At 51.4% G+C, this 23977-nt stretch overlaps 1 protein-coding gene across 2 annotated transcripts in view; it reads right to left on the bottom strand.

Annotated features, from left to right (window-relative positions):
* MVB12B (multivesicular body subunit 12B) overlaps positions 1–23977 on the bottom strand; it is a 99578-nt gene that overhangs the window by 23020 nt on the left and 52581 nt on the right. Inside the window, exon 9 of one of the 2 annotated variants that reach the window (XM_059486188.1) lies at positions 23717–23960. The exons of the other annotated variant lie outside the window; for it this stretch is intronic. Coding sequence (XP_059342171.1) covers positions 23877–23960 — 84 coding nt within the window. The 3' untranslated portion in view covers positions 23717–23876. Of the gene's footprint in view, positions 1–23716; positions 23961–23977 lie in introns of those variants that run through there. 2 annotated transcript variants of the gene reach the window in all.

The following is a 23977-nucleotide window of genomic DNA, read 5'->3' as shown; positions in this document are numbered from 1 at the left end:
ATGAGTGCTGTAATGGATTCATGTATGCAGCATGTGAGAAGAGTGAGTCTGGTTTGTATAAACATTCCCCAACATCACCACATCTTATCTGATTTCTTTGACTTGGAGATCAGGCAGGAAATCTAATGGGAGTCAACTGCTTTCCAAGATGCTTGATACTTCTTAATTATTCCAGGTTGTAACCATGTCAGCAGCCAGAGCAGAGAAGCTTTGCTATCTATTAGTCCCTGGCCAAGATCAGACTCTTCCTCTGTTCCTGAGGCTCAGGGAGAAAGCAGGAAGGCAATTAAGCAGCAGGAAAAAGCTGCTCGGTGCAGTGGGCAGCAACAGGGAACAGGCAAAGCGCTGGGGGCATGGCTGGAGCCAGAAGAGCAAAGGCTCCAGCTCCTCTCCTCCTTCCCACCCTGCCCGCACAGCAGTGCCCGTGCTGGGGCAGGAGCCTACTGCACACACACCAGGATGGTCCCAGGCCTCCCTCCTGAAGAGAAGCTTGTTCTGTTTGCCTAAAGTCTGCTTTACCACAGCACAGAGAGGGGAGCATTTGGAACTGGTTTGATTGTGCTGCTCCAGCACAACTGAATCTGGCCACCTGAGACTGACAGGATCCAAACCTGACACTAGGGAAAGACAAAATGCACAGGGTCACCCAGAAGGGAACGACAGGAAACAGAAGGAGCAAAACCTCCAAGTTTTTCTGCCTCGGACACCCTGCTGATGCAACCTCAGATGATGCTGTGCAGCCAACATTTGGGCAAGAGGATGGGGTGAGTGTGGGAGCCCCACAACAGGTTGCCTGCTCTGTGCTTCATTAGCCAACTCATCTTCTGAGACTGCTTTGGGCAACATGACTCGCAGCCAGTGGAAATTCCAAGATGTTTCTTTTTCCTCAGCATCTTTCCCCATGTGCATAGCTTGCATGCCAGGGGATGAGCTGCTCTACCCAGATGCTTTCCTGATGGTTTGGCTCCCAGACAGGAAGAGATTGAACAGCGTGTACCAATGCGCAGTGAAATCCCAGGAATGGGCTGCTGCAGGAGCAGGTGATCTCTGGACTTTGGTCTGCAAAACACGCACGTATATCTGTTTGCTCTGGCACATCTGGTGTGCTTTCCTTTCCAGCAAGGAAGGAGGGAAGAGTCTGTGGGATACCTCTGCTCCCTGCAGTGCAGTAACATGCTGTGATGCAGCAGCACCTAAGTTGAAAACTGATTTTACACACTATCAAAATGGTGTCTAAAATACACCTTTTGTACCCAGGGAAGAATTTAGTCAATTATGGTGGGCCACATCCCTCTATTGCCTGGTAATTGGAGTCCTGGGGGCACTGGGAATCTGTTTGAAACCTGAACATACAGCCAGGTTGTGAGAAGTGCTGTGATAGGATGAGTGGGAGATAATTGCCATTGAGGGTTTTATGATTTGTGTGGTAAAACACACTTTAGAAACCAAACTGTGCCTATTTTATCGACAATAGAAACCTATTGAAAAAGCAGGGATATTAAATAGTTGAGACTGGCAGAGTTTGGGCTGGAATCTGGATTTTGGGTCAGAGGTTTTTAAGACTGGAGGCACAGATGCAATTCCAGACGTACCCCAGCACTGTTGACAAGCCCTGGGTGCCATGGGCAGGGCAGGGCAGTGTGTGCCCCCAGCCCCTGAGGGGGTGACACCCACCCGGGCACGGAGTGTGGGCACAGCAGCTCAAAGCTCCCTTGGGGCTGAGTGAAAGCAGGGCAGGCTCCACGAGGGCACGGCCTGAGCACACCCTGAGGTGCTCCCAGTGAGCCTGAGCCAGCCTGGGATCACACATGTGCTCTGGATGGTCCTGGCATTCCTTTAGCGTGCTTACAGTGCTTGTACTACTAAACCACAGCTTCCTTCTCCGAGGAAAATAAGAGTATCAGATATTTCTCTGACTGAACACAAGCACGAAAAAGTTCTCCCTCTCCACTCTAGTAAAGTAGCCTTAAATAGGAGGAAAGACATGAAATAGTAGCTGCTATTTCCCTGATTGGTAAAAGCAAACAATCAACAGAAAATTATTTTTTCACCGTACAGTTTTCCTCATGAAAAGAGGAAAGACATTAGAGAGTCCTTCCATTTTCTCTTCTCTTTCTCCCCAGAGCCCCTTGACCTGGGAAAGGTTTTTCTGCACAAGGTGCAGGGCAGGTGAGAAATGAGAAGGAAGGTCAGCAGCCACACAAGGGGAACAGGCACCTGCTGAGCTGACAGGACTTTGTTACCCATAAAGCAGATTTTGTACAAGACACCACCATGTCTCTCTTATTCCATGAGTTAAAATCATGCCTGTGAAATGTTATATTAAATGGATTGGGAGGAATTCACTTCAGTAAAACTTGATGAGAGCAAATCTTGCAGAGTTAGGTGTTTGGGTGTGAATTTCCTGTTCTCTTGGTGCCTCTCTTGTTTGCACCCAGAGCTGAGGCTGTGCTGGGCTGACCCAGGAATTGTCACCTGCCTGCTGTGATAGGGTGAGAGCCAGCAGAGAGCATCACACATCCTCGGGGACAAAGGGCCCAATCACCAATCTGCTTCTCAACCCACCTTGCTCAAGAGAGCCCCAGACAGAGAACCTGAGGGCACTCAGGTTTGGGTTTGTGTTTCAATAAAGAAAACTCCAAAATTACAAGGAAGGATCAGGTGAAATCAATGAATTTTGCCTGGTTCTCGTCCAAAACCTCCCAGCCACTTGAGTCATACCAAACCTCACACAGGTTCACCAAGAGCTCACCTGGTTTCCAATTTCATTGGCAATGTTCTGCATAGCTTTGCAGCAATCCCAATTAAATCCAGGGGCAATCCCTTGTGAAGCCCAAGGTATAATACTTCTGCATTCTGCCTTTTTTTATGCCTGTATCCAAACAACTGCCAAATCGAGGCATCTATGAGTATTGGAAACACTTCAATTATTTCAGGGTACACACACGGTGGAGAGTCAATTAAAATCACTGACATGCTTTTTTTTTGGAGCTGTGTTTCCATTTGGAAATAATTCGGCCCAAATTCTAGCAAAGCCCTTCAGAGCATATTGAACTGATTTAAGGAGTTTGCATCCAAAAAATTTGAAATTTAAACAAATAAAAAAAGAGGTTAAAAGGTTCATTAAGGGTTGTTTATAAATCACGCCCTCAAATGTTAAGCAAACATGGTGCCTTCCCTGTTGGCAGGAGGGGAGGGAAGGGCCAGCAGGGGCGTGTGGCTGTGGGCAGGGAGCAGGTGAGGTGTCCCAGGTGAGGTGTCCCAGGTGCTGTGGGCAGGGAGCAGGTGAGGTGTCCCAGGTGAGGTGTCCCAGGTGAGGTGTCCCTGGTGCTGTGGGCACAGACCAGGTGAGGTGTCCCTGGTGCTGTGGGCAGGGAGCAGGTGAGGTGTCCCAGGTGAGGTGTCCCAGGTGAGGTGTCCCAGGTGAGGTGTCCCAGGTGCTGTGGGCAGGGAGCAGGTGAGGTGTCCAGGTGAGGTGTCCCTGGTGCTGGGGCAAGAGGCCCAGGGCAGAGCTGCTGTGGGCAGGGACAGTGAGGGGCTGGGAGCTCAGCACTGGGCAGCATGTGAGGCAGTGCCAGGCACTCACTGCCCATCAGAGGGGACAGTGCCATGGTGTGTCCCCACGTGTGACCTCAACCTGCTGGCACCCATTTGCAGGGGATACTTTACAAACAAAATGCTGCTGCTCCTCTTTAACATTTAATTTCCAGGCTAGCTCTGAGCCAGCTCCACGGGGACCCAGCCTGGACCCAAGGGACAACACCAGCACACCTGAGCAGCGCTCTGCTCCTTGCATGCACTAACGAAAAATTAGAGGGATCTGCTTTCATCTGTCTGAAAGCAACAATTTCCTATGAAACATCTTTAGCCCTGAGGGTGCTGTGTGTGTCTATGCCCCTCCCCATCAATATTCTTTTGCCTGCACAAATGGAAAAAATTGGGGCAGCCCCTAGGCAAGTAATACTTCTCCAAAGGTTTCTCTCAAAATAAAACAAAAAACAAAACTATAAAAAAGTTCTTAGTGGCTGCTGCAGACTATGCAAAATCCATAGACTTCCCAGAATCACTTCAAATTCAGAATTCCCTGGGGAAATGGGCCTTGTTTTATAACAAGCACAGGAGCCAGTGACCCAAAGGGGTGGAGGCACAAAAGGGAGCTGGGGCAACTCACCCCAGGCTGGGATGGGGCGGGAGAGCTGTAACAGACCTGCTCTAGAGCCTGTGCCCACGTCCACACTGCTCTCCTTGACACAGACACCATCCCTGCAGCTGGCAGGGCTGTGCCAGCCTGGGGACAGAGGCCCCTCTGAAGGATGCTCCTCATTTTGTGGTGAATTTCCAGGGACAAGGCCACGGTGCTGGAGCACGAGATGCCGGAGCCAAGCCCCAGAGCCCTGTGCTCTGGCCTGGCAACAGCCATGAGCACGGAGCCCGTGGTGTGCCAGTGCTGGGCACGCTTGTGCCCAGGGCTGTGTGTGAGCAGCCTGTCCTGCTCCAAGCCATCACAGAGCTCCGGCCCTCTCTTTAATCTGCTCCCTCACTCCCCTCTGTTATTTACAGCTGCTTAAAGCACCTACTGAGCCCTGCCTGTAAAAGCCTGGGTGCTTTTTGATCGTGCCATGAATCTTTTCCTCGCAGACCCCTCCTGCACCCACCCATCTTTCCTGAGGAGCCGCACACACTCCTGCTCCTTTCAGAGGAGGAATGGGGATTACGGAGCTATAAAAGCGGAAGGAGGCTGCTGGCAGAGCATTCCTTGAGATTTGCCAGCCTAAGCGCACAGATGTTTCTCAGATGGGTGAATTTGGAGATGAAGATCTACGTGGCATCTGTCAAAGGGCTGTTGTTTCTGATCTGTGACAAACACTGTGCAGGATCCTGCCTGTTCTGCCAGGCGAAGGCTGCACACAGCAGATCTACCCATCACTGATGCTAATCCCCAGTAATTTATGAACTTTCTTGTGCACACTCGTTTGTACCTCATAATTCTCTTGTCCATAATGAAAAATTGTCTCTGGTTGCAGTTGTCCTTCCAGAGCCAGGGAGAGCTGGAACTGCACCCAAATGCTCTTTGGATGAAGGACCTCTCTTTAACTGCATTTGCCTAGCAGCCCTCAGACACACCAACAAACCCTGTGCACAGAGGCGTTCCTGGAGCTGCAAGAGCTTTCTTTCACATTATTCTCTTTCAGGAGCTGAGGGGAGCAGCAGCGAGCAGCTGCTCTATGTGACACCAGCATGAGGCAGGATGCTGGCAGCATGCCCTGGCGCAGCTGCTGCAGAGGAGGGAGGTTTTAGTCTCCACCAAGCCCAAAATGCATTCCCCAAGAGGCCTTTTACCTCAGCTCACACTGGGGCTCACACCCAGCCCTGCTCGGGGCTGCCTGGGCACTCAGGGTCTTCATGCCATCACTGCCAAGAGATCACAGAATTGTTCAGGTTGGAAAAGCCCTCTAAAACCATGGGGACCAATTGTTCCCCCTGCACCGCCAAGGCCACCACTGACCCTGTCCCCAAGTGCCAATTTAGGTGACTCTTAAATTCATCCAGGGATGGGATTCCACCACTGCCCTGGGCACCTTGTGCCTGAAGATCCACCCTTTCTGGGAGGACATTTTTCCTATTATCTGATCCAAGTTTAGGGTCAGCAAGCCCAGCTGCCAGCCTGGTGTGATGTGCAGGGGCTCCCACCTGTGTCCAGGTGCCTGGGGGACGGCTGTACCCATCACTGGCCCCATGTGCAGGGCTCTCACCTGTGCCCAGGTGCTTGGGGGATGGCTGTACCCATCACTGGCCCCATGTGCAGGGCTCTCACCTGTGCCCAGGTGCTTGGGGGATGGCTGTACCCATCACTGGCCCCATGTGCAGGGCTCTCACCTGTGCCCAGGTGCTTGGGGGATGGCTGTACCCATCACTGGCCCCATGTGCAGGGCTCTCACCTGTGCCCAGGTGCTTGGGGGATGGCTGTACCCATCACTGGCCCCATGTGCAGGGCTCTCACCTGTGTCCAGGTGCCTGGGGGACGGCTGTACCCATCACTGGCCCCATGTGCAGGGCTCTCACCTGTGTCCAGGTGCCTGGGGGACGGCTGTACCCATCACTGGCCCCATGTGCAGGGCTCTCACCTGTGCCCAGGTGCTTGGGGGATGGCTGTACCCATCACTGGCCCCATGTGCAGGGCTCTCACCTGTGTCCAGGTGCCTGGGGGACGGCTGTACCCATCACTGGCCCCACACTCAGCCCAGCACAGCTGCTGTGCACTCAGGAGCCTCCTGCTCCGAGCAGGGCCAGCCTGGGGACACACCACATGAAAAGGGTCCACAAACACCAGAACGCTTTCTCATTGTGAATGCCAAACCATAATTCTTCACTTCGGAGTTTCTAATAAAAATCCAACTGCAAAGTGCTTGCAATTGGTGTAAAAATCTGTAAATCACAAAAGAAAGAGAAAAGAACTAGGCTAGGTTTCTGAGGAGTCATGAGTAATGGATTGTCAACCTCAGTTCAGACCAGTGCTAAAAATCTTTTTAACTAATGCATTAACTCTTTCACTGCTCCTGCAGATAAAAGCATTGGGGTCACAAGATGTTACAATTTCAACATCCTGTTCCAATTCATCCAGAAATATTGTAGGTGCTTGTAGGACCCCTTCTGCAGAGCAAATTTTACATTCAGAGTTGCTGAGAACATTAATTAACTGTTAGAGTATTGCAGAAGACACAGGGAACTCACGTGCCTAAGTAAAAAAGTCTGCCAAAAGACATCAAATGAAGACAACATGATAAAGGGAAAGGAATTACTGGTAAATTCTCATCACAAGACTCACAGCCTGCAAAACGCAGTTCTTGCACAGAGGCTAAAAAAATAAACATCTTGGCCATGATCCAATGCTTCTTGCTCAAACAGTGCTGTCACAGGACTCCTCGAACTCCTGCAGTACTCTCCAAGTTGTCTTTCTATGTGCTGCGGAGACAAACACCCACAAGGGAGAGAATTCCAGTGCCCAAGTCCTGCCCACCACCCCACAGCCTGCTGGACCGAGCCCCAAACGGGGCTGGGCCACAGCCAGAGCAGAGCTCACCCCGAGAGCTCCGTGTGCGGACGGAGAGCGCTTCTGAACGCCCCAAGAGCGCTCCTCTGCCCCGCTGCTCACCCAGATTCACATCGTGGGGCTTTGATGGGGGTTTGAGTTGCGCGTCTGTCCCTAGCGCTAATTATTTCATAATTTGTAGTTGTGAAGAGCACTGGTGCTGCCCTTGTCCAAACAGGTGCAGAGGGGCAGCTGGCCAGGCTGCCACCAAGGGCCAGACCAGGGCGGCCGGGCAAGGGCACAGCTCCCACCCGTACCCTCGAGCACCCCAGCCCTGGCACAGCGCGCAGGGGGTCTGTGGGGAGCAGAATCACCCCGTCCCGGCCGCCGCACGGACAGGTAGCCCAGCACGGGCTGGGCCGGTACCGGTACCTCTGCCATCACAGCACGGGCTGGGCTGGTACCGGTGACTCTCCCATCGCAGCACAGGCTGGCCTGGTACCGGTGACTCTGCCATCGCAGCACGGGCTGGGCTGGTACCGGTACCGGTGACTCTGCCATCACAGCACGGGCTGGGCTGGTACCGGTGACTCTGCCATTGCAGCACAGGCTGGGCTGGTACCGGTACTGGTGACTCTGCCATCGCAGCACGGGCTGGGCTGGTACCGGTGACTCTCCCATCGCAGCACGGGCTGGGCTGGTACCGGTGACTCTCCCATCGCAGCACGGGCCGGTACCGGTACCGGTGACTCTCCCATCGCAGCACAGGCTGGGCCGGTACCGGTGACTCTCCCATCGCAGCACAGGCTGGGCCGGTACCAGTACCGGTGACTCTGCCATCGCAGCAGGGGCTGGGCCAGTACCGGTACCGGTGACTCTCCCATCGCAGCGCGGGCCAGTACCGGTACCGGTGACTCTGCCATCGCAGCGCGGGCCGGTACCGGTACCGGTGACTCTCCCATCACAGCACGGGCCAGTACTGGTACCGGTGACTCTCCCATCGCAGCGCGGGCCGGTACCGGTACTGGTGACTCTGCCATCGCAGCGCGGGCTGGTACCGGTACCGGTGACTCTCCCATCGCAGCGCGGGCCGGTACCGGTACCGGTGACTCTGCCATCGCAGCAGGGGCTGGGCCGGTACCGGTACTGGTGACTCTGCCATCGCAGCAGGGGCTGGGCCGGTACCGGTACCGGTGACTCTCCCATCGCAGCACGGGCTGGGCCGGTACCGGTACCGGTGACTCTCCCATCGCAGCACGGGCCGGTACCGGTACCGGTGACTCTCCCATCGCAGCACGGGCCGGTACCGGTACCGGTGACTCTCCCATCGCAGCACGGGCCGGTACCGGTACCGGTGACTCTCCCATCGCAGCGCGGGCCGGTACCGGTACCGGTGACTCTCCCATCGCAGCGCGGGCCGGTACCGGTACCGGTGACTCTCCCATCGCAGCGCGGGCCGGTACCGGTACCGGTGACTCTCCCATCGCAGCGCGGGCCGGTACCGGTACCGGTGACTCTGCCATCGCAGCACGGGCCGGTACCGGTACCGGTGACTCTCCCATCGCAGCGCGGGCCGGTACCGGTACCGGTGACTCTGCCATCGCAGCGCGGGCCGGTACCGGTACCGGTGACTCTCCCATCGCAGCACGGGCCGGTACCGGTACCGGTGACTCTCCCATCGCAGCGCGGGCCGGTACCGGTACCGGTGACTCTCCCATCGCAGCGCGGGCCGGTACCGGTACCGGTGACTCTCCCATCGCAGCGCGGGCCGGTACCGGTACCGGTGACTCTCCCATCGCAGCACGGGCCGGTACCGGTACCGGTGACTCTCCCATCGCAGCGCGGGCCGGTACCGGTACCGGTGACTCTCCCATCGCAGCGCGGCCGCGCCCCGGGCTCCGCACAGAGCCCCTGCCCGCCCCCTAGCGGCCGCGCCGGGACACGGCAGGGAAGGGACGGAGCAGGGAGCGGCACGGCACGGCACGGCACGGCAGAGAGATCAATGGGCAACGGAGACTGTGACGATGACAGCGATGATGATGATGATTAGATGCACGGGTACCACTTTAAAGATCAGTAAGAGGAAACACCTTGACTCAGCAGTCTGCGAGTGCAGAGCCTGCAGCGAGAATTCCTACAGCTTGCGCAGAAGTGACAATGTTATACCTGCAGCATCACTGCCATCCTACTGAAGCTGTGCTGCTTATCTCTAGGTGCAGATACAGAAGTGTTCTGAGCTGTTATTTCCTACAAATCCGTCTGTGAGGAAGCACCAACGGACACTCATTCCTGTGCTCGCTGGAGTAAGTGGCACTGTGACCCTGAGGTCTGGCCAGGATCACCATGGGCTGCCCAGCACCGGCTGGTCCAGCATCTCATGATGGCCAAGGCCACTCCCACAGTTTGTACAAATTTATCAGAGGTGATATTTCACACTGGAAGCCAACAGCTAACACAGAACTCCCAGAAACATCAGACATGCATACCCAAACTGATTCAGTATTCAAAATAAACTCTGCAAGTGTCAGGAGCTGCCGGTGCAGAGTCTGACCCGCCCTGGATTTTCCTCTCCCAGTGATGCATTGGCCATTCTGATTTGTTGTGATGTTCATTAGTACCTGGGGAATTCATTACTAAACACACACAGGTCACCTCCACTGCAGCTACTGGAGGAAACAGGCACTTCTGTACACAGTCACACATTTTACAGCTGTAATGACATCAGTAAGAGGCATATTTGGGTCAGGCTTAAAACCGAAAAGTCCAGGCAAGCTCAGATGCTGCAGTTGTGAGGAACTTCCACAAATACCTTTGGCAGAGCTGGATATTAAAAGCTGTGAGCTTGTTTGGTCAGAGTCAAGTCATAAAGCACAGTGTTCAATCACATTGGAATGCGAGGGCTGCAGCAATGCCTCTGTGCTGCCGTGCCCTTCCAGCAGCTGCTGCACACAAACCTGCGGCAAAAACTCTGCAGAAAATGTAAATTCTGGTCAGAGAAAACACAAAACAATATTGCAAAGGGCGGCAATGACTAAAAACTAATCATCGTGACACTTCAGCCTGCATGACTGAAGAACAAGGGACCTGTTGCTGAGAGGCAAAGGGCAGCTGGGCTAAATTAGCCAAGCAAGTTTGAGTCTGGATAGTGTCATTAGGAGAAAAGCAGAACTATGCCATAAACTCTAATGAATGCATTAATGGATGGCTTGTGCCTCTCAAAAGGGGAAAAAACGGTTTAAATAAAGTTATTAACACAGCCCACCTGTGTTTGGCTCTTGGACTATGTTGCTTAAATAGGCCATTAACTCTTGGAGTAACTAATCTTGAAAGTGAATATGGCCTTTCTGAAGTAGACATTTAACTACATTCATATAATTCAATTAGATGGAGCATTCTCAGTCCAAAGCAGTGCTCCTGCTTTCATCTCTAATAATGGTAAAGAGCAAACTTCATTAATATGGTGCTAAAAAAAAGAATGGCAACCAAAAATAAATTCCTGGGACTAAACCCTAAAATATTTCAGTAATATGAGTTAGCATTGTTATAACACAGAATTTTAATATTGCATTTAATTCTAAAATCAGTATTACAAGAATGATCTGAGTTTTAGGACCCTGCCTTTAAACCTAAAGAGGAAAATAATTGCTTAAAAAAAAAAGTTATTAATCTAAAATTTCTTTTTAGAGCACCAGAACTCACATCAGTTCATAGACAATGCCTTCTGCTTGGGTTTTGGGAGAGGATGAGGAAGAAAAACCCAAATTGCAGCCTGTATAAGTTCATCCAGTTAATAAATAGTTAAAACAAATTCATTAGGAAACAGGAATTTTATAGATTTAGTTAAAGGTTTCTTCCTATTTATGTCACTGAGAAATGATAAAATTCCTTTTATCACTCTACAACTTGTTAATGTTTTACCCCAGGACCACTTCATCTGTAATAAACATCTTAACAAAATATGCATCCCTAGGGAGGAACCGTTAATTTCCTTAAGGCCTCACACATGTAATAGGGTTTTATTGCATGCAGGTGCTTTGTGAAATTGCATCGACTTGTAATAAACGTCCAGTAAAGAGCAGGTAGCACCTCAAAGGGGGAAGTGTTTGTGCACCTGTCTGAGGAGAGGCTGAGCACACCCAGCGCTGAGCACACCCGTCCGCGCCGGCACCGCGGCGCAGCGAGGTAAACAAGAATCTGTCCTCGTGTCCTGTGGGTCCGACCACGAATGGGAGGTGAATTTCACATATGTACTCAAACAGACTCATGGCTGCTCTGGCCAAAGCTGCAGCGCAAATTGCAATGAATGAACAGCAGGAGAAGGGACAGGGAACGGAGCATGGCACCTCCTTTTCCTCAGTAGGGACATATCTGGGTAAGACCTTTCATGGAATTAATGTATGCTATTAATGTATGTTATTAATCTGTTTGGAATTAAGTAAAAAAAGTTTAATTTAATTCTTGCCAATAATAACATACCTTAGGTTTTTCAATGAGGATAGCTTTGAAAATTATTTTTTAAAGCCATCTGAACAGAGCTGTATCTGTGGTTTCCCAAGGATGCTGATTGCAGAGGACTGTTCTGCTCATCACAGTAATTACCACGAGTGAAACCTCCACATCCCGCAGCAGCATGGTGTGTGCTGTTTGCTGCTCAAGCAGCTGCTTTTGCCAGTTCCCTGTGTCCACTCAGGAGCTGCGAGTTCACGTTCTGTGTTGCTATTCAAGGTGGTACAACAGAGCTTTTCTTTGAGGAATTTCTGAGTTTAGTTTCAAAATCCAGAACTTACACAAGTTCTTCAGTAAAATCTCTTTGTATTTCCTTCCTCTCCCACATCCTCTTTTTTTTTTTTTTTCCCCTTTCTAAATGTGGTTTTTCAGTAAAGGCGTATCAGGGCAAAACTGCAGCCAGAAGCCAAATAAACAGCTCTGGGTACCTCAAGCAGCTCAGAACAGAAATCTCCAGGATGAGATTGGATCAAATTTGTCTGAAACCCCTCAGCATCTCTTCTGCAGGCATCGGGAGCAGCTGCCAAGGGCAGCACCTCAACGAGCCCCTGGTTGAAACACTGGCTAAACTGTTCCAAAAGCTCCTGTGACATTTTAAAGTTCAAGTTAAGTTAAAATTTTTACCCAAGTGCATAGGAGACCTCTTGATCTTTAACAAGCCTATCACTAAAACACCGAAGATGCCTTTTCATTTCAAATTTGGGCATTTAAAAAAAACCCTGTAATTTTATGCGCAACTAAGAACTTAAATGTCGCGCCCAGCCCAGACTGAAGGATATGCACGCAGTCCAGAGCATCACCTGAAATATTTATTAATGGCTGTTGGAATCTGAGATGTATTTTAGTGCATGTTTAGTTAAAAAAACCCTCACCTTTTCCCCAACACTTTTCTGTGCTGGGTACATAATGTAAAAAACTCAGCTGTGATGTTATTGAAGTCAAGAATTATAACAATCTAAATACTGAAATGAACACTGACTTCTGGAGTGCTAGGGAGGTGAGTAATGTACTTATTTATTACTGAGGAAAAAAACTATTCCTATCAAAGTGTGTGAAAGACAGAAATTTAGAATCCTATGTGGATAAACAATAAATACGAGGGGGAAAAATTAACAAAACACCAATTTAAGAGTAAAGATTGAAATGGTGAATTCTAAAGAAAAACTCTCTGAATTTTAAAAGCAGATGGAAAAAAACACAATAAGTAACCTCACACCTGAGTTAAGATGGCAAAGAAATAAATAGCCACACAAAGTCAGGAAAGCATTTAAGGACATCAGTCACCATGAGGCTCCGGGCTGAGGGACGGCGCAGCATCCGCGGATCGCGGGGGATCTCCCGGGCTGGGGGCGGCCGAGGGTGCCGGGGCTCCACGGGGAGCTGTGCAGGGCCCTGGGGGTGCTGGGGCTCCATGGGGAGCTGTGCAGGGCCCTGGGGGTGCTGAGCCTTTCCTGGGGTGCCGGGGCTCCATAGGAGCTGTGCAGGGCCCTGGGGGTGCTGGGGCTCCATAGGAGCTGTGCAGGGCCCTGGGGGTGCCGGGGCTCCACGGGGAGCTGTGCAGGGCCCTGGGGGTGCTGAGCCTTTCCTGGGGTGCCGGGGCTCCATGGGGAGCTGTGCAGGGCCCTGGGGGTGCTGAGCCTTTCCTGGGGTGCCGGGGCTCCACGGGGAGCTGTGCAGGGCCCTGGGGGTGCCGGGGCTCCATGGGGAGCTGTGCAGAGCCCTGGGGGTGCTGAGCCTTTCCTGGGGTGCCGGGGCTCCATAGGAGCTGTGCAGGGCCCTGGGGGTGCTGAGCCTTTCCTGGGGGTGCCGGGGCTCCATGCGGAGCTGTGCAGAGCCCCGGGAAGCGCAGGGGCGCAGCTCCATCCCCAGCCTGTCCTGTCCCCTCGGTGCAGCTCCCCCGGGCCGAGACGGGGACGGGGGGCTCGGCAGGGGCGGCTGGGGGGCTGCAGCCGGGGGGGGCTCATCCCCGGCCATGGGGGCCTCATCCCCATCCGGGCTCAGGAGCGGGGCCGGGGCTGCGCGGCTCTGCTGCAGACCCCGCTCGGACCCCGCTGCGGACCGGACCCCGTTCCGGACCCCGCTGTCCCAGCCCGTGCAGACCGAGCGCACAAAGGCCCCAGGGCCGCAGCCAGGGTCGGAGCGTGCTCGCTCTGGGCACGAGTGCCGATTCCCTGGCACGGACCGGGGCCCTGTCCCGCTCGGGCACGGGTGGAGCGCACGGCACACAGAGCCCGCTGCCCTCCTCTTCCTCACGGGCTGCGGGGCCCTGCTCAGCCCAGGGTGCGCAACCACAACCGGGCAGAGGGATTCCATACGGGAAAACAGCTTGTCTTGTCAGCATGTGAGCAATTTTCCCCAAAGAGCCGCGGGGCGTTTGTGGGTGCCGCTGGGTGCCAGGCAGGGCTCAGTGCGGGCGGGCACAGCCTTCACCCGGTACCACCGCACTCCCTGTGCCCCCGCGAGCACCGAGGGCTCAGTGCGGGCACAGCCTTCACCCGGTACCACCGCACTCCCTGTGCCCCCGCGAGCACCGAGGGCTCAGTGCGGGCACAGCCTTCACCCGGTACCACCGCACTCCCTGTGCTCCTGCGAGCACCGAGGGCTCAGGGCAGGCAGGCTCAGCCTTCACCCGGTACCACCGCACTCCCTGTGCCCCCGCGAGCACCGAGGGCTCAGGGCGGGCACAGCCTTCACCCGGTACCACCGCACTCCCTGTGCCCCCGCGAGCACCGAGGGCTCAGGGCGGGCACAGCCTTCACCCGGTACCACCGCACTCCCTGTGCCCCTGCGAGCACCGAGGGCTCAGTGCGGGCACAGCCTTCACCCGGTACCACCGCACTCCCTGTGCTCCTGCGAGCACCGAGGGCTCAGTGCGGGCACAGCCTTCACCCGGTACCACCGCACTCCCTGTGCCCCTGCGAGCACCGAGCCACAGCCTCGCCATTGCAAACACCCCCTCACAACAGCCTGGTGCTCCGTGTGTTGATTTCTCAAAGGAAAGAAACAAACACAAACCAAGACAAACACTCGGCCCCTCCGCACTGAGGGAAATACAGACAGGAGTCAGAGAGGCAAATGTAATTAGGAAACATATGAGAAGATTCAAAAAAGTTCAAAAGAATATGAGAAATGAAATGCATAAAAAGTAAATAAAACACATTGTTTAAAAATGTTTCATATTAGACTTCCCCTATAAACATTTTACTTTTTATTTTATAGATTTCATGCTATTCTAATCAACTTTATTTTTGTAACTTCGCAACTGAAACTGCAAAACTTACAGCCTGTTTTCACATTTCTGGGGTGTCCTGTCAGTCTTTTATACCTCTCTAGATGGGGGAAAAATAAAGCCAATGAAGTGTGCCAAGAAATTCTAATTTCAAAACTTTTATAGAAAATTCTGCTGAAGAAACTCAGGCACCACATCACGGAAAGACCATAAAGGTTTGGTGAAAACAGTTCCAACTCCCAGACAAATCAAAGCCTAAATAGTTTACTGTTGCTTACCAAGAGTTTGTAAACTTGTAAAGGATATTAATGAAGGTGTAAACCCTTACTGCAGAAAACCAAATCTTTGCTGTAGAGGACTGGGGTATTAAAATCAAGCAAACACAACACCTCATCTATCCTAAACCACACCAGAACCTCAGAACTGAAGCAGTCATGTAATCTGAAAAACAATTTTGAGATGCAAGGCTTTGCTGGCCCCAGTCATCTGGAGGAAGGTCCCATCTCATCTTTACAATCAAAGAGTTAACTCTGATGTCCCAGCACACAAATAAGTAAATGTGGGATAATTAGGAAACAAATTCTGCAAACATCTTGAAAGGGGCTGGAGACCTTTGATCTTTATAGAAAAGAAAACATTACAATACAGTCCAGCTTTTGGGGTCTGCACACATTTTATACCAAGGCAGAGGATGGTATCTTTCTTAAAAATCAAGTAACACCTAATTCCATCATACCCTAATTATCTTAACTGATTTCATATGTCTAAAGGTATTTCACCAAAAGATTAGAGTAGAAAGAGGGACTGACAAAATAATTAAATATGCAATTTGCCAAGCTTGGACAATATGGCTTTGAAATCACCTTTTCAGGAAGTTTTACAGCTTGTTCATTGACATATATATTGCAGCCTTCAGATTCTTATTTAAGCTCTTTTGATTACTTTAATGGATTAATACCTGAGTACCATCCATGTAAAGTGTAATACTCAAGCCTGTTTCTAATTTGTCCAGAGCCGCACTACTTTCCTTTTGGTGCTATGCTATGAAAAAATACTCTGTCTTGATTTTTTCTTTAAATAATAACTTTTTTTTTTCCCCCCCCAAAACAGTTCTGTAAACACAGAAATAAGCCTGTGTCTAGTATCCTCTTGGTTACATGAAGTGCTTTCATGTTTTCTAAAGTTTCGGTGACTCAACAAACAAACCTGCCCTTCACCAGCATCACCTTAGGCTGGGCTTTACCAGAAGAGTGCACAATGACTGCTTTAACCCTTTCTGACTTTTTTTGGTGAAAACGCTTGTACTGAATTGATGGCTGGATGCCTGCATTCACCCTTGCCCAGGGCACTGTTGTGGGGGCACACAAGCAGGGCAGGCAGGGTGGGGGCTCCCAGCAGAGGTGCCTGGCCCCAGCCCCAGCTCCAGCCCCAGCTCCCTCCTGGAGCTGCAGAGGCAGCGGGACAGCTGTAAGGACAGGCCTGGGGACAGCCCCGAGGATGGCCTGGGGACAGCACTGGGACAGCCCCGAGGATGGCCTGGGGACAGCACTGGGACAGCCCCGAGGATGGCCTGGGGACAGCACTGGGACAGCCCCGAGCATGGGCCTGGGGACAGGCACGGCCTCTCCACGCTCCCAGGGCTGCTGTCCAGCCAGATGTGGAAGGGTATTTCCCTACTTGCACCAACAACAATGTTCCTACTCGTCTCTCCTGCTCTTGCCTCTTCACTGATGCAGAGTTTGCAGGAAAGCTTTCCACCTAAAATCTATGACCTGCTCATAGAACCCATGAGAAGAAGCACCAGAAGCGAAAGCAGTGAAACAGGGCTGCTTGCTTTCCCAGACCCGAGCTCAGGCCAGGGGCGAGCGATTTCTCCCATGGGTGAGCCGATGAAATGCAGGGGGAACATTTTACAAAATAAAGGTAAAATACACAGCCGAAGGGGTAACTTTGGCCACAGACACCAGAGTGTTGCTGCTCAATCACAACTCGGGCCCAGGCCCACAGATGATGGCACAGCAGAGAAAGGGCAGCCAGCTCCTCGCCCACGAGGCAGCAGAGCCCAGTTCACTCAATGCACCCACTGAGAGTCTTGCTCTGCCCTGTGCAGAGACAGCCAGCCACCCAAAACTCCCCAGAACATGAACTTTCTCTTCCCAACAGTTTAACAGCCCCTCCGGGGCTGCTCAGCCCGGCCACAGCCAGTGCTGGTACAGCCACGGCCAGTTCAAACTGCACCGGCCCAGCTTCTGCTCCCACAGCCTGCGGCACCCCTCCAGCTCAGGTCAGGTTTTGTGAAAACAACAGCAAAGACAAGCTTTGAATGTTTAAATAGAAAAGAAACTCAAGTTTAGAACTGCACAAGACTCTGAATACTAGAGAGGTGAAGGTCTCATCTATCCTTGAGAAACACATTCCTTAACAAAGAACAGTTTTTCTCCAAATTTAACAAAACAATCTAACCCAAACCAGCATGGCCTTTGCCTCTGCCTGAAGAATTCCAGCCTAATTATAAACTTCCTCTGAAAAATGAAAAAAATATAGCTAATACTCACAGTTTGGGAGAAGAGGCAGGCAGCAGCTCAAAGTCAGATGTGCTGATGGACCCCAAATCTGAGGGAAATGATGAAAAACCGCTACTGCACAGGTGTCTCCTTTCTCATCAGCTGGGACCTGATCAAGCAGCCTAATGAGCTACACCTGGTCACGCTGGCTCCAGTGCAACTCCCAGACACGCTGGGTGTCAGTGCCCTTCATCCTCCTCCACAGCAGACTGCTGTCTGAGGCAGTGGGAGTTGTTTCCCAGTGACTCTTTTCAAGTTTATTATTTCTCTGCTCCACGTTACCATTTGAAGTGAGCAGAAATGACCCAGGATTGTGAAAGGGCCCTTGCAAACCAAACTGGTGCTGGTCACAAAGGCTGTGGGCGCCCTGGATCCCTGAGCAGGGTGTGCAGAAGTGCTGGTGGCCCCTGGGCTTGGCTGCCCTGGGATGCTGCTCTCCCTGCGGGTGCCAGAGCATCAGTGGGTGCTGACCCGATGTCTCCCCTTCCAGGGCTCAGCCCTGCCCTCACTGGCCACAGCAGGACCAGAACAGTCCCGCTCTGGTGCTGAGATGTCATTCAGGGCCTTTTTGTTTATTAGTGCTTGGAAAGTTTTGCCAAGTGACACACGTTAGGGTTACAAATATCGGTAATGTTGGAAATGTTCCCTGGAAGCCACAGTTCAGCAGACTCCTTCAAAAATAACTAATTGAACCACAACAGAGACACCAAACTGACCCAATCCTCCCAGTCCGTAAAACTATGCACACGCACCATATTTCAGGGTCAATTTATCACAACATGCCCCTTCCTCACTGGTGCATAGCAAAAGGAGAGCATGGACATATTTATAGCAGGCACTGCTTATCAGATGGTATAAATATGTCCATGCTGGAATAAATCATGGCATGGGTGTGAGCTCAGTGATCCATGGTGAGGAGGAAGTGCTGCTGAGCACCTGGGAATCCCCTGGGCATGGGGCAGGCTGCCCACAACCACACAAGGCCATTCCCAGAGGGACAGCAGGACACAGGACATGGCCCCACTTTTGTGTTCTCCTTCCCGCTTGCACCAGGAGCAGATGGAGAGAATTACAGGGGCCTTCTCTGTATTCTCCTTCTCTGATCATCCCCTGGCAGCTGTTTACCTGCTGCCAATTTGGATATAACGAAGCTCCCCAAGACAAGGGTCCTTCAGCTTGTTCTTGGACCTATCTCAGGTGAGTAATAGTGGTGGCAAGGCACCATTAAGGCAAGTCATGCTCCTCTGCTCCTGTAGAAATAATAGATGTTTTCTTTCAAACTTTTAGCTGTTACCAATTTACTCTAATATCAATATCACTGGTGTCCAAATTCTAAACATCCCTGCAGGTGGAAAACCCCAAGTAGACTTCCAGACAGCATGGGATTAAGGGAAGAGCCAACAAAGTGGGCGCCCCATGAGCCACTGCTACTCGAACAGAATCAGAGGGTCTGCAGTATAGGGACAGGCTGAGAGAGAGGGAGGACACAGAGACGTGCAGGGAGGTGTCCAATTCAGGATATTTCTGGCTCACTTGTACAACTGGTGTCTCCTGCAGCCTTGAGAAACTGGGATTTAAGATTTGCAAAGCCACAAATACAAATATATTGATAGGAAAATCGGTTTAACTTTCAAACAGTAAAACCCAATAATTCACAGATCATCAGGAGTCTTGGAGAAGAGCTGTGGGTAATGATGCACAGAATGTTCACAGAAGAATTGCAGAAGGTGCCCGGAAAAGGCCAGCTAAGGAGACTAAGGGAGCAAAATGCCAGCAAACCCCACCAAGACAGAGCGGCTGTGTTCTTGTGGGATCATTTAAGATAATGCCCACTCCTGTTCACGGGCAGTTAGGGCCTTCTAAGAATAAACTGATTAAAGAACATTTTGCAACCTATAAACTTGGTGCAGTTTAAATGAAGTCTTTTAACCTTGGAGGTCTTATTTTCCTTATTAAGAAGTAGGGAAAGCCCTTGCATTCCCCAGTTTGATCAGCTCATTAACAGACTGACAATATCTCGGGAGCTGCTGATGCTCAATGCTTTAATAATAACATCTGCTGACTTCCTCAGGGCCCGTTTCAGAAGAAATTAGGTACAGGTTTGCATGCCAAAGCGAGCAGGGATGTCATGAATCTGCATCCAGCTGGGAGAAGCAGACAGGCTGCGGAATCACTGCTGCCAGCGCCGCTGCCCAGCCAGCCCCGGCTGGAGCAGGCAGGGTCTGCCATAGAGCCCAGCTCCCTGCCCATAGAGCACAGCCCCTTCCCCACAGAGCACAGCCCCGGCTGGAGCAGGCAGGGTCTGCCATAGAGCCCAGCTCCCTGCCCATAGAGCACAGCCCCTTCCCCATAGAGCACAGCCCGGCTGGAGCAGGCAGGGTCTGCCACCGGCCCCTGCCCAAAGAGCACAACCTTGGCTCCTGGAACAGCCCCTTCCCCATAGAGAACAACCCCAGCTGGAGCAGGCAGGGTCTGCCATAGAGCCCAGCTCCCTGCCCATAGAGCACAGCCCCTTCCCCACAGAGCACAGCCCCGGCTGGAGCAGGCAGGGTCTGCCACCAGCCCCTGCCCATAGAGCACAGCCTCTTCCCCAAAGAGCACAGCCCTGGCTCCTGCACCAGCCCCCTCCCCATAAAGTACAGCCCCATCTGCCTGCACCAGCCCCCTGCCCATAGAGAACTACTCCGACCGGAGCAGGCAGGGTCTGCCACCAGCCCCTTCCCCAAAGAGCACAGCCCCAGCTGCCTGCACCAGCCCCCTCCCCAAAGAGCACAGCCCCAGCCCCTGTGCCCCAGCACCCCCCGGCCATCGCCTGCACAGGACCGAGGCAGCCGTGCACAGCCGTGCCACCAAAGGGGCTGGTAACTGCTGTGGGATTTTTTTAATCTAGTTTCCTATGAAAACAAGGTTCCTGTGATCCCTGTGTGCTTGTCTGTCTGCCTGTCCTGCCCAATAACTTTGAACTCTTTTCTTTGCTGATTTAAACCAGATTTCACGGAGAGGCAGAAGTCTCAAGGATAATTAAGTTCCTAAAAGGTTCATATGAGTAGGAATTTGGACAGAAAAAGGAATTTAGAGTTAGAACAGGGAAAACGCTTGCATTAAGGGCTTTTGAGTCCGTTGACTGGCTTCTGCCACCCATGACAGGTCATTGCTGGGGACTGTGGGAACAGGGTTGTGTGCTGGTGGGAAAAGCAGGAAGTCTTTGTGTAATTCAGAGGAGTCAGCCTCCGGAGCTCGTGAAACTGATCCTCACATTTCCCCAGGTTGGCATTCCTGGGTTTTGCCAGCCCTTGGCCCAGCCCATGGGCATGACAGCTTTCCCCTGACCATGGGGAACTGTTTGTCACTGCAGAACAGTCACCAGCACCAGCCCCATCTCTGGCACAGCGCTCTCCTGGTCACTCCTGCTCTCCCTGTCTCCCCACACTGCTCACTGCATGCTCACCAGAGAGCAGACCTACTTGCTTGGCATATGTGTGAAAACTGCCCCAAGAGATGAGCACAGCCCTCTCCTATCTCTGCCAATAACTAGGTGAGAAACAACCGGCTTACTCTTTTTTCAGTGATAAAACACATTGCCTTTCCCTCCCCAGGAGAGTACCTGCCCTGCTCTGCAGCACCTGGAGCTCTGGCCTTCAGGTGAGGACATCTGCTACTTGATTTCAGGTTTCTTCACTCAGAGGAACCTCCAAGGATCTGCTTTGATCCTGTTGGACCACGGACATTAAATTTGGGCCTCAAAATCAGTAACTGGCGCCAACCTTTTCAAGCAACACCCAGTGGAGCAGATGGCAGTGACCCCCATTCCCGTTACAGGCCCTCAAAGAGATGCCTGGGGTGCCCGGGCTGTGCTGGCTGGAGCAGAGGAGCAATCCTTCTCCCCCACAGGTACAGCTCACGAAGCTGCAGCACAGGGCAGTCCCCAACGCAGGAGCTGCTGGGAAGGTTGTGAAATAAATCCTGGCAGAGCAGCTGGATGAATACTCAGTTTAATTTAAGATCGAACACTCACAAGTCCAACTACAAAGTGGTCTCACTTGGGGCATTCTTGTAGCTTTTGCTTTAATTGAGTAAAATTCTAGAGGTCAAATTTCACCCTCAGTAGAAGGATGTCTCAAGGTTTCCAGCATTTCTAGTGGAAAAACCCCAGAGCAGAGCCCACTTGCTCTGAGAATCGCATGATGGCTCATCAGGGCTTTCTCTCCTCGACGTGTTGCCCATTTTATTAACTTCTGCTTTGCTTTAAAAAGAGGCATCTACCATTTTGCTTCCCTAAAGAAGCTCATGTTATAATTCAAGTGTCAGGACAGATTAAGTTAAATGTGCTGTGTGATTCCCAAAGGAAAACAAACTTCCAAACATCCTCTGTTTGCCTTGTTCCATGTCATGGATTGCATTAGAGCCGAACATGTAATTCTGTCGCCTAATGTGTTAAAGTTGGCAGGAATTTTACTCTCTGTGCAAGGTGAGAAATTACTGAGCTAACAAAACATTTCGTTTCCCCCTCCTTGCGTTCCTTCTTTATGAGATTCTGAATGTGACATTTTCACAAAAAATCCCTACACTTATTTGTGAAAAATGTATATTAAAACCAAAACACATCAAATGGAAAGAAATCACAGATGGTTTTATTCACAAGCAGCAGAATTAATGGCCTTCCCTCCTCTTTATAAATATTGGAAGCAGATGAGTTCATTACTATTTCACTCTAATAAAGAAAACCTGCTTAATTTTGACAAGACATCTACTTATCTAGTGTTTTCTACTGAATAATAAATCTATTTTCTTTGAAAAATAAAAGTTATCAATAAACAAAAACCTGCCTGGAAAATTTGCCAATCAAAAAAACCGCAAACATCTTCATTTCTGATAGTGCCGAAATGGAATCTGAGGGATTTTGAAAATGTCACTAATTTTCAGACCAGAAAGTTTTGAAATGTTTACTTTGTGGTTGTCTTAAATTTTTACATCTTTCAACAAAGCAAGCAGAAAAGTGAAAACATCTGAAAAGGCTTTTGAAAAGAAAAGAGTCAGCACAAGCTGGATGAAGCTGTGGGCTCCTTTATCTTCCAGAAATCCGCACACATGGAGCAGAGTTTATGAGGGTTTTTTTAACCCGGCATTCAAACACTTCCCAGTTCACAATCCTGGCTCCATCATGTTTGCCAGAGCTTCAAAGTGCTGCTGGCAGCTTTTCCTGCGCTGGGATAAAACATCTTACCCAGGGGAAGCAAAAGCTGAGTCATTTTTAACCCCAAACAACATTCACTGATGTGGTCATCTTGTTAGTCATGGAAATCCTGTGTTAGCTCTGTTTGTGCTTCTTTCAACACTTATTAACCAAGGAGCGAGGAGGTTTTATTTTAAACTGCAGAAGATGTTTATCCTCCCTAGGGCCATGACAATCAGTTACATGGCTTATCCATCATGCCAGAGAAAGGAAAGGATTTTGAGAAACTCCCCAGGCAAGTTAATTTTTAAAGCTGTAGGAGGGAGAGGAGAAAAGAAAACAAAACACCACCAAAGCCACCGGCTCACAAAGCCCAGAGCCTCTGATGACACAAGGACTGCGCCAGCCGCCCCCAGCCCCTGCTGCTCCCCCCAGGCACTGGGAGCATTTCCCTGGGCAGGAATGGCCACAGGACCCCTCCAGAGAAACCACTGCTCCCACGTCTCACAGCACTAAGCACAGCACAGTTAGACATTTTCCTCAGAAACCAAATTCCGTGAATGATGGATGTGAGCCAGCTCCAGTGCCAGTGCTGGGGTGAGGGTTCCCAGGCACGGGGTGTGCTGTGCCACAGGACTGAGCCCACAGCCCTGGCAGCAGGTGGAGAGAGCCCTGGAGCCACGGGCTGGCACGGGATGGGCCCACTCTGCTTTATGTCCTCCCCACACCTCTCCTCCCCAGCCAGGACATTCTATCAGGTGCCACTGACAGCTCCCACGGCAGCCACAAGATGCTGCTTCTGAGTTTTTTGTGGAACAAGTGGTACTGCTTTCAAAAGGTTATAAAAACATATGCCTGAAGAGAATGTCGGGAACTTGGGTATTAATCTCCCTTAATTCAAAGAGCACTCAAAATAAGCGAGACAGAAATACTGTCTGGGGTGAGAAGATGCCAGAGGTCAGATTGTGCACCACTAGCTTGGGTCAAGTTCAGAAGAATAATAACTTAGCACAAAGAAAAACAATTTTCAGTGTAGTGCAGTATTAGCCTCCCCTGGCTGAGCAGCCCATTTCCCTCAGGGTTTGCTGCCCCAGCCATGCAGGTACCAGCCCGCACTGCTGCTCCAGCCTGCACTGGTGCCCCAGCCATGCAGGTACCAGCCTGCACTGGTGCCAGAGTGGTCACTGCAGCCTAGGGGGCTGAGCCCAGGGTGCCAGTGCTGCCCCCAGTGCTGCCAGCCCCATCGCTGGGCTGAGGATTGCTCCAGCCAGGCTTCACCCAATCCTGCCCCATAAAACACGTCGCTTGAGTTTGTTTTCATTTTGCAGCATACCTGTAGAGCAAGACATTTTGGACAAATTTCTCAAGGCTTTCTTACATCCAATTTCCAAGGAAAAAAGCCCACAAACAAGAGCACATTCCCTGTAGGGGATCATGTTGCCACCTCTGTAGTTCACTCTTCCAATCCAGGTAGT

The sequence above is a fragment of the Ammospiza nelsoni genome, chromosome 20 (genome assembly GCF_027579445.1).
Source record: "Ammospiza nelsoni isolate bAmmNel1 chromosome 20, bAmmNel1.pri, whole genome shotgun sequence".
Classification (NCBI taxonomy): domain Eukaryota; kingdom Metazoa; phylum Chordata; class Aves; order Passeriformes; family Passerellidae; genus Ammospiza; species Ammospiza nelsoni.
Note: the sequence above shows the minus strand (reverse complement) of the source record. Positions and strands in the feature narration are given on the sequence as shown.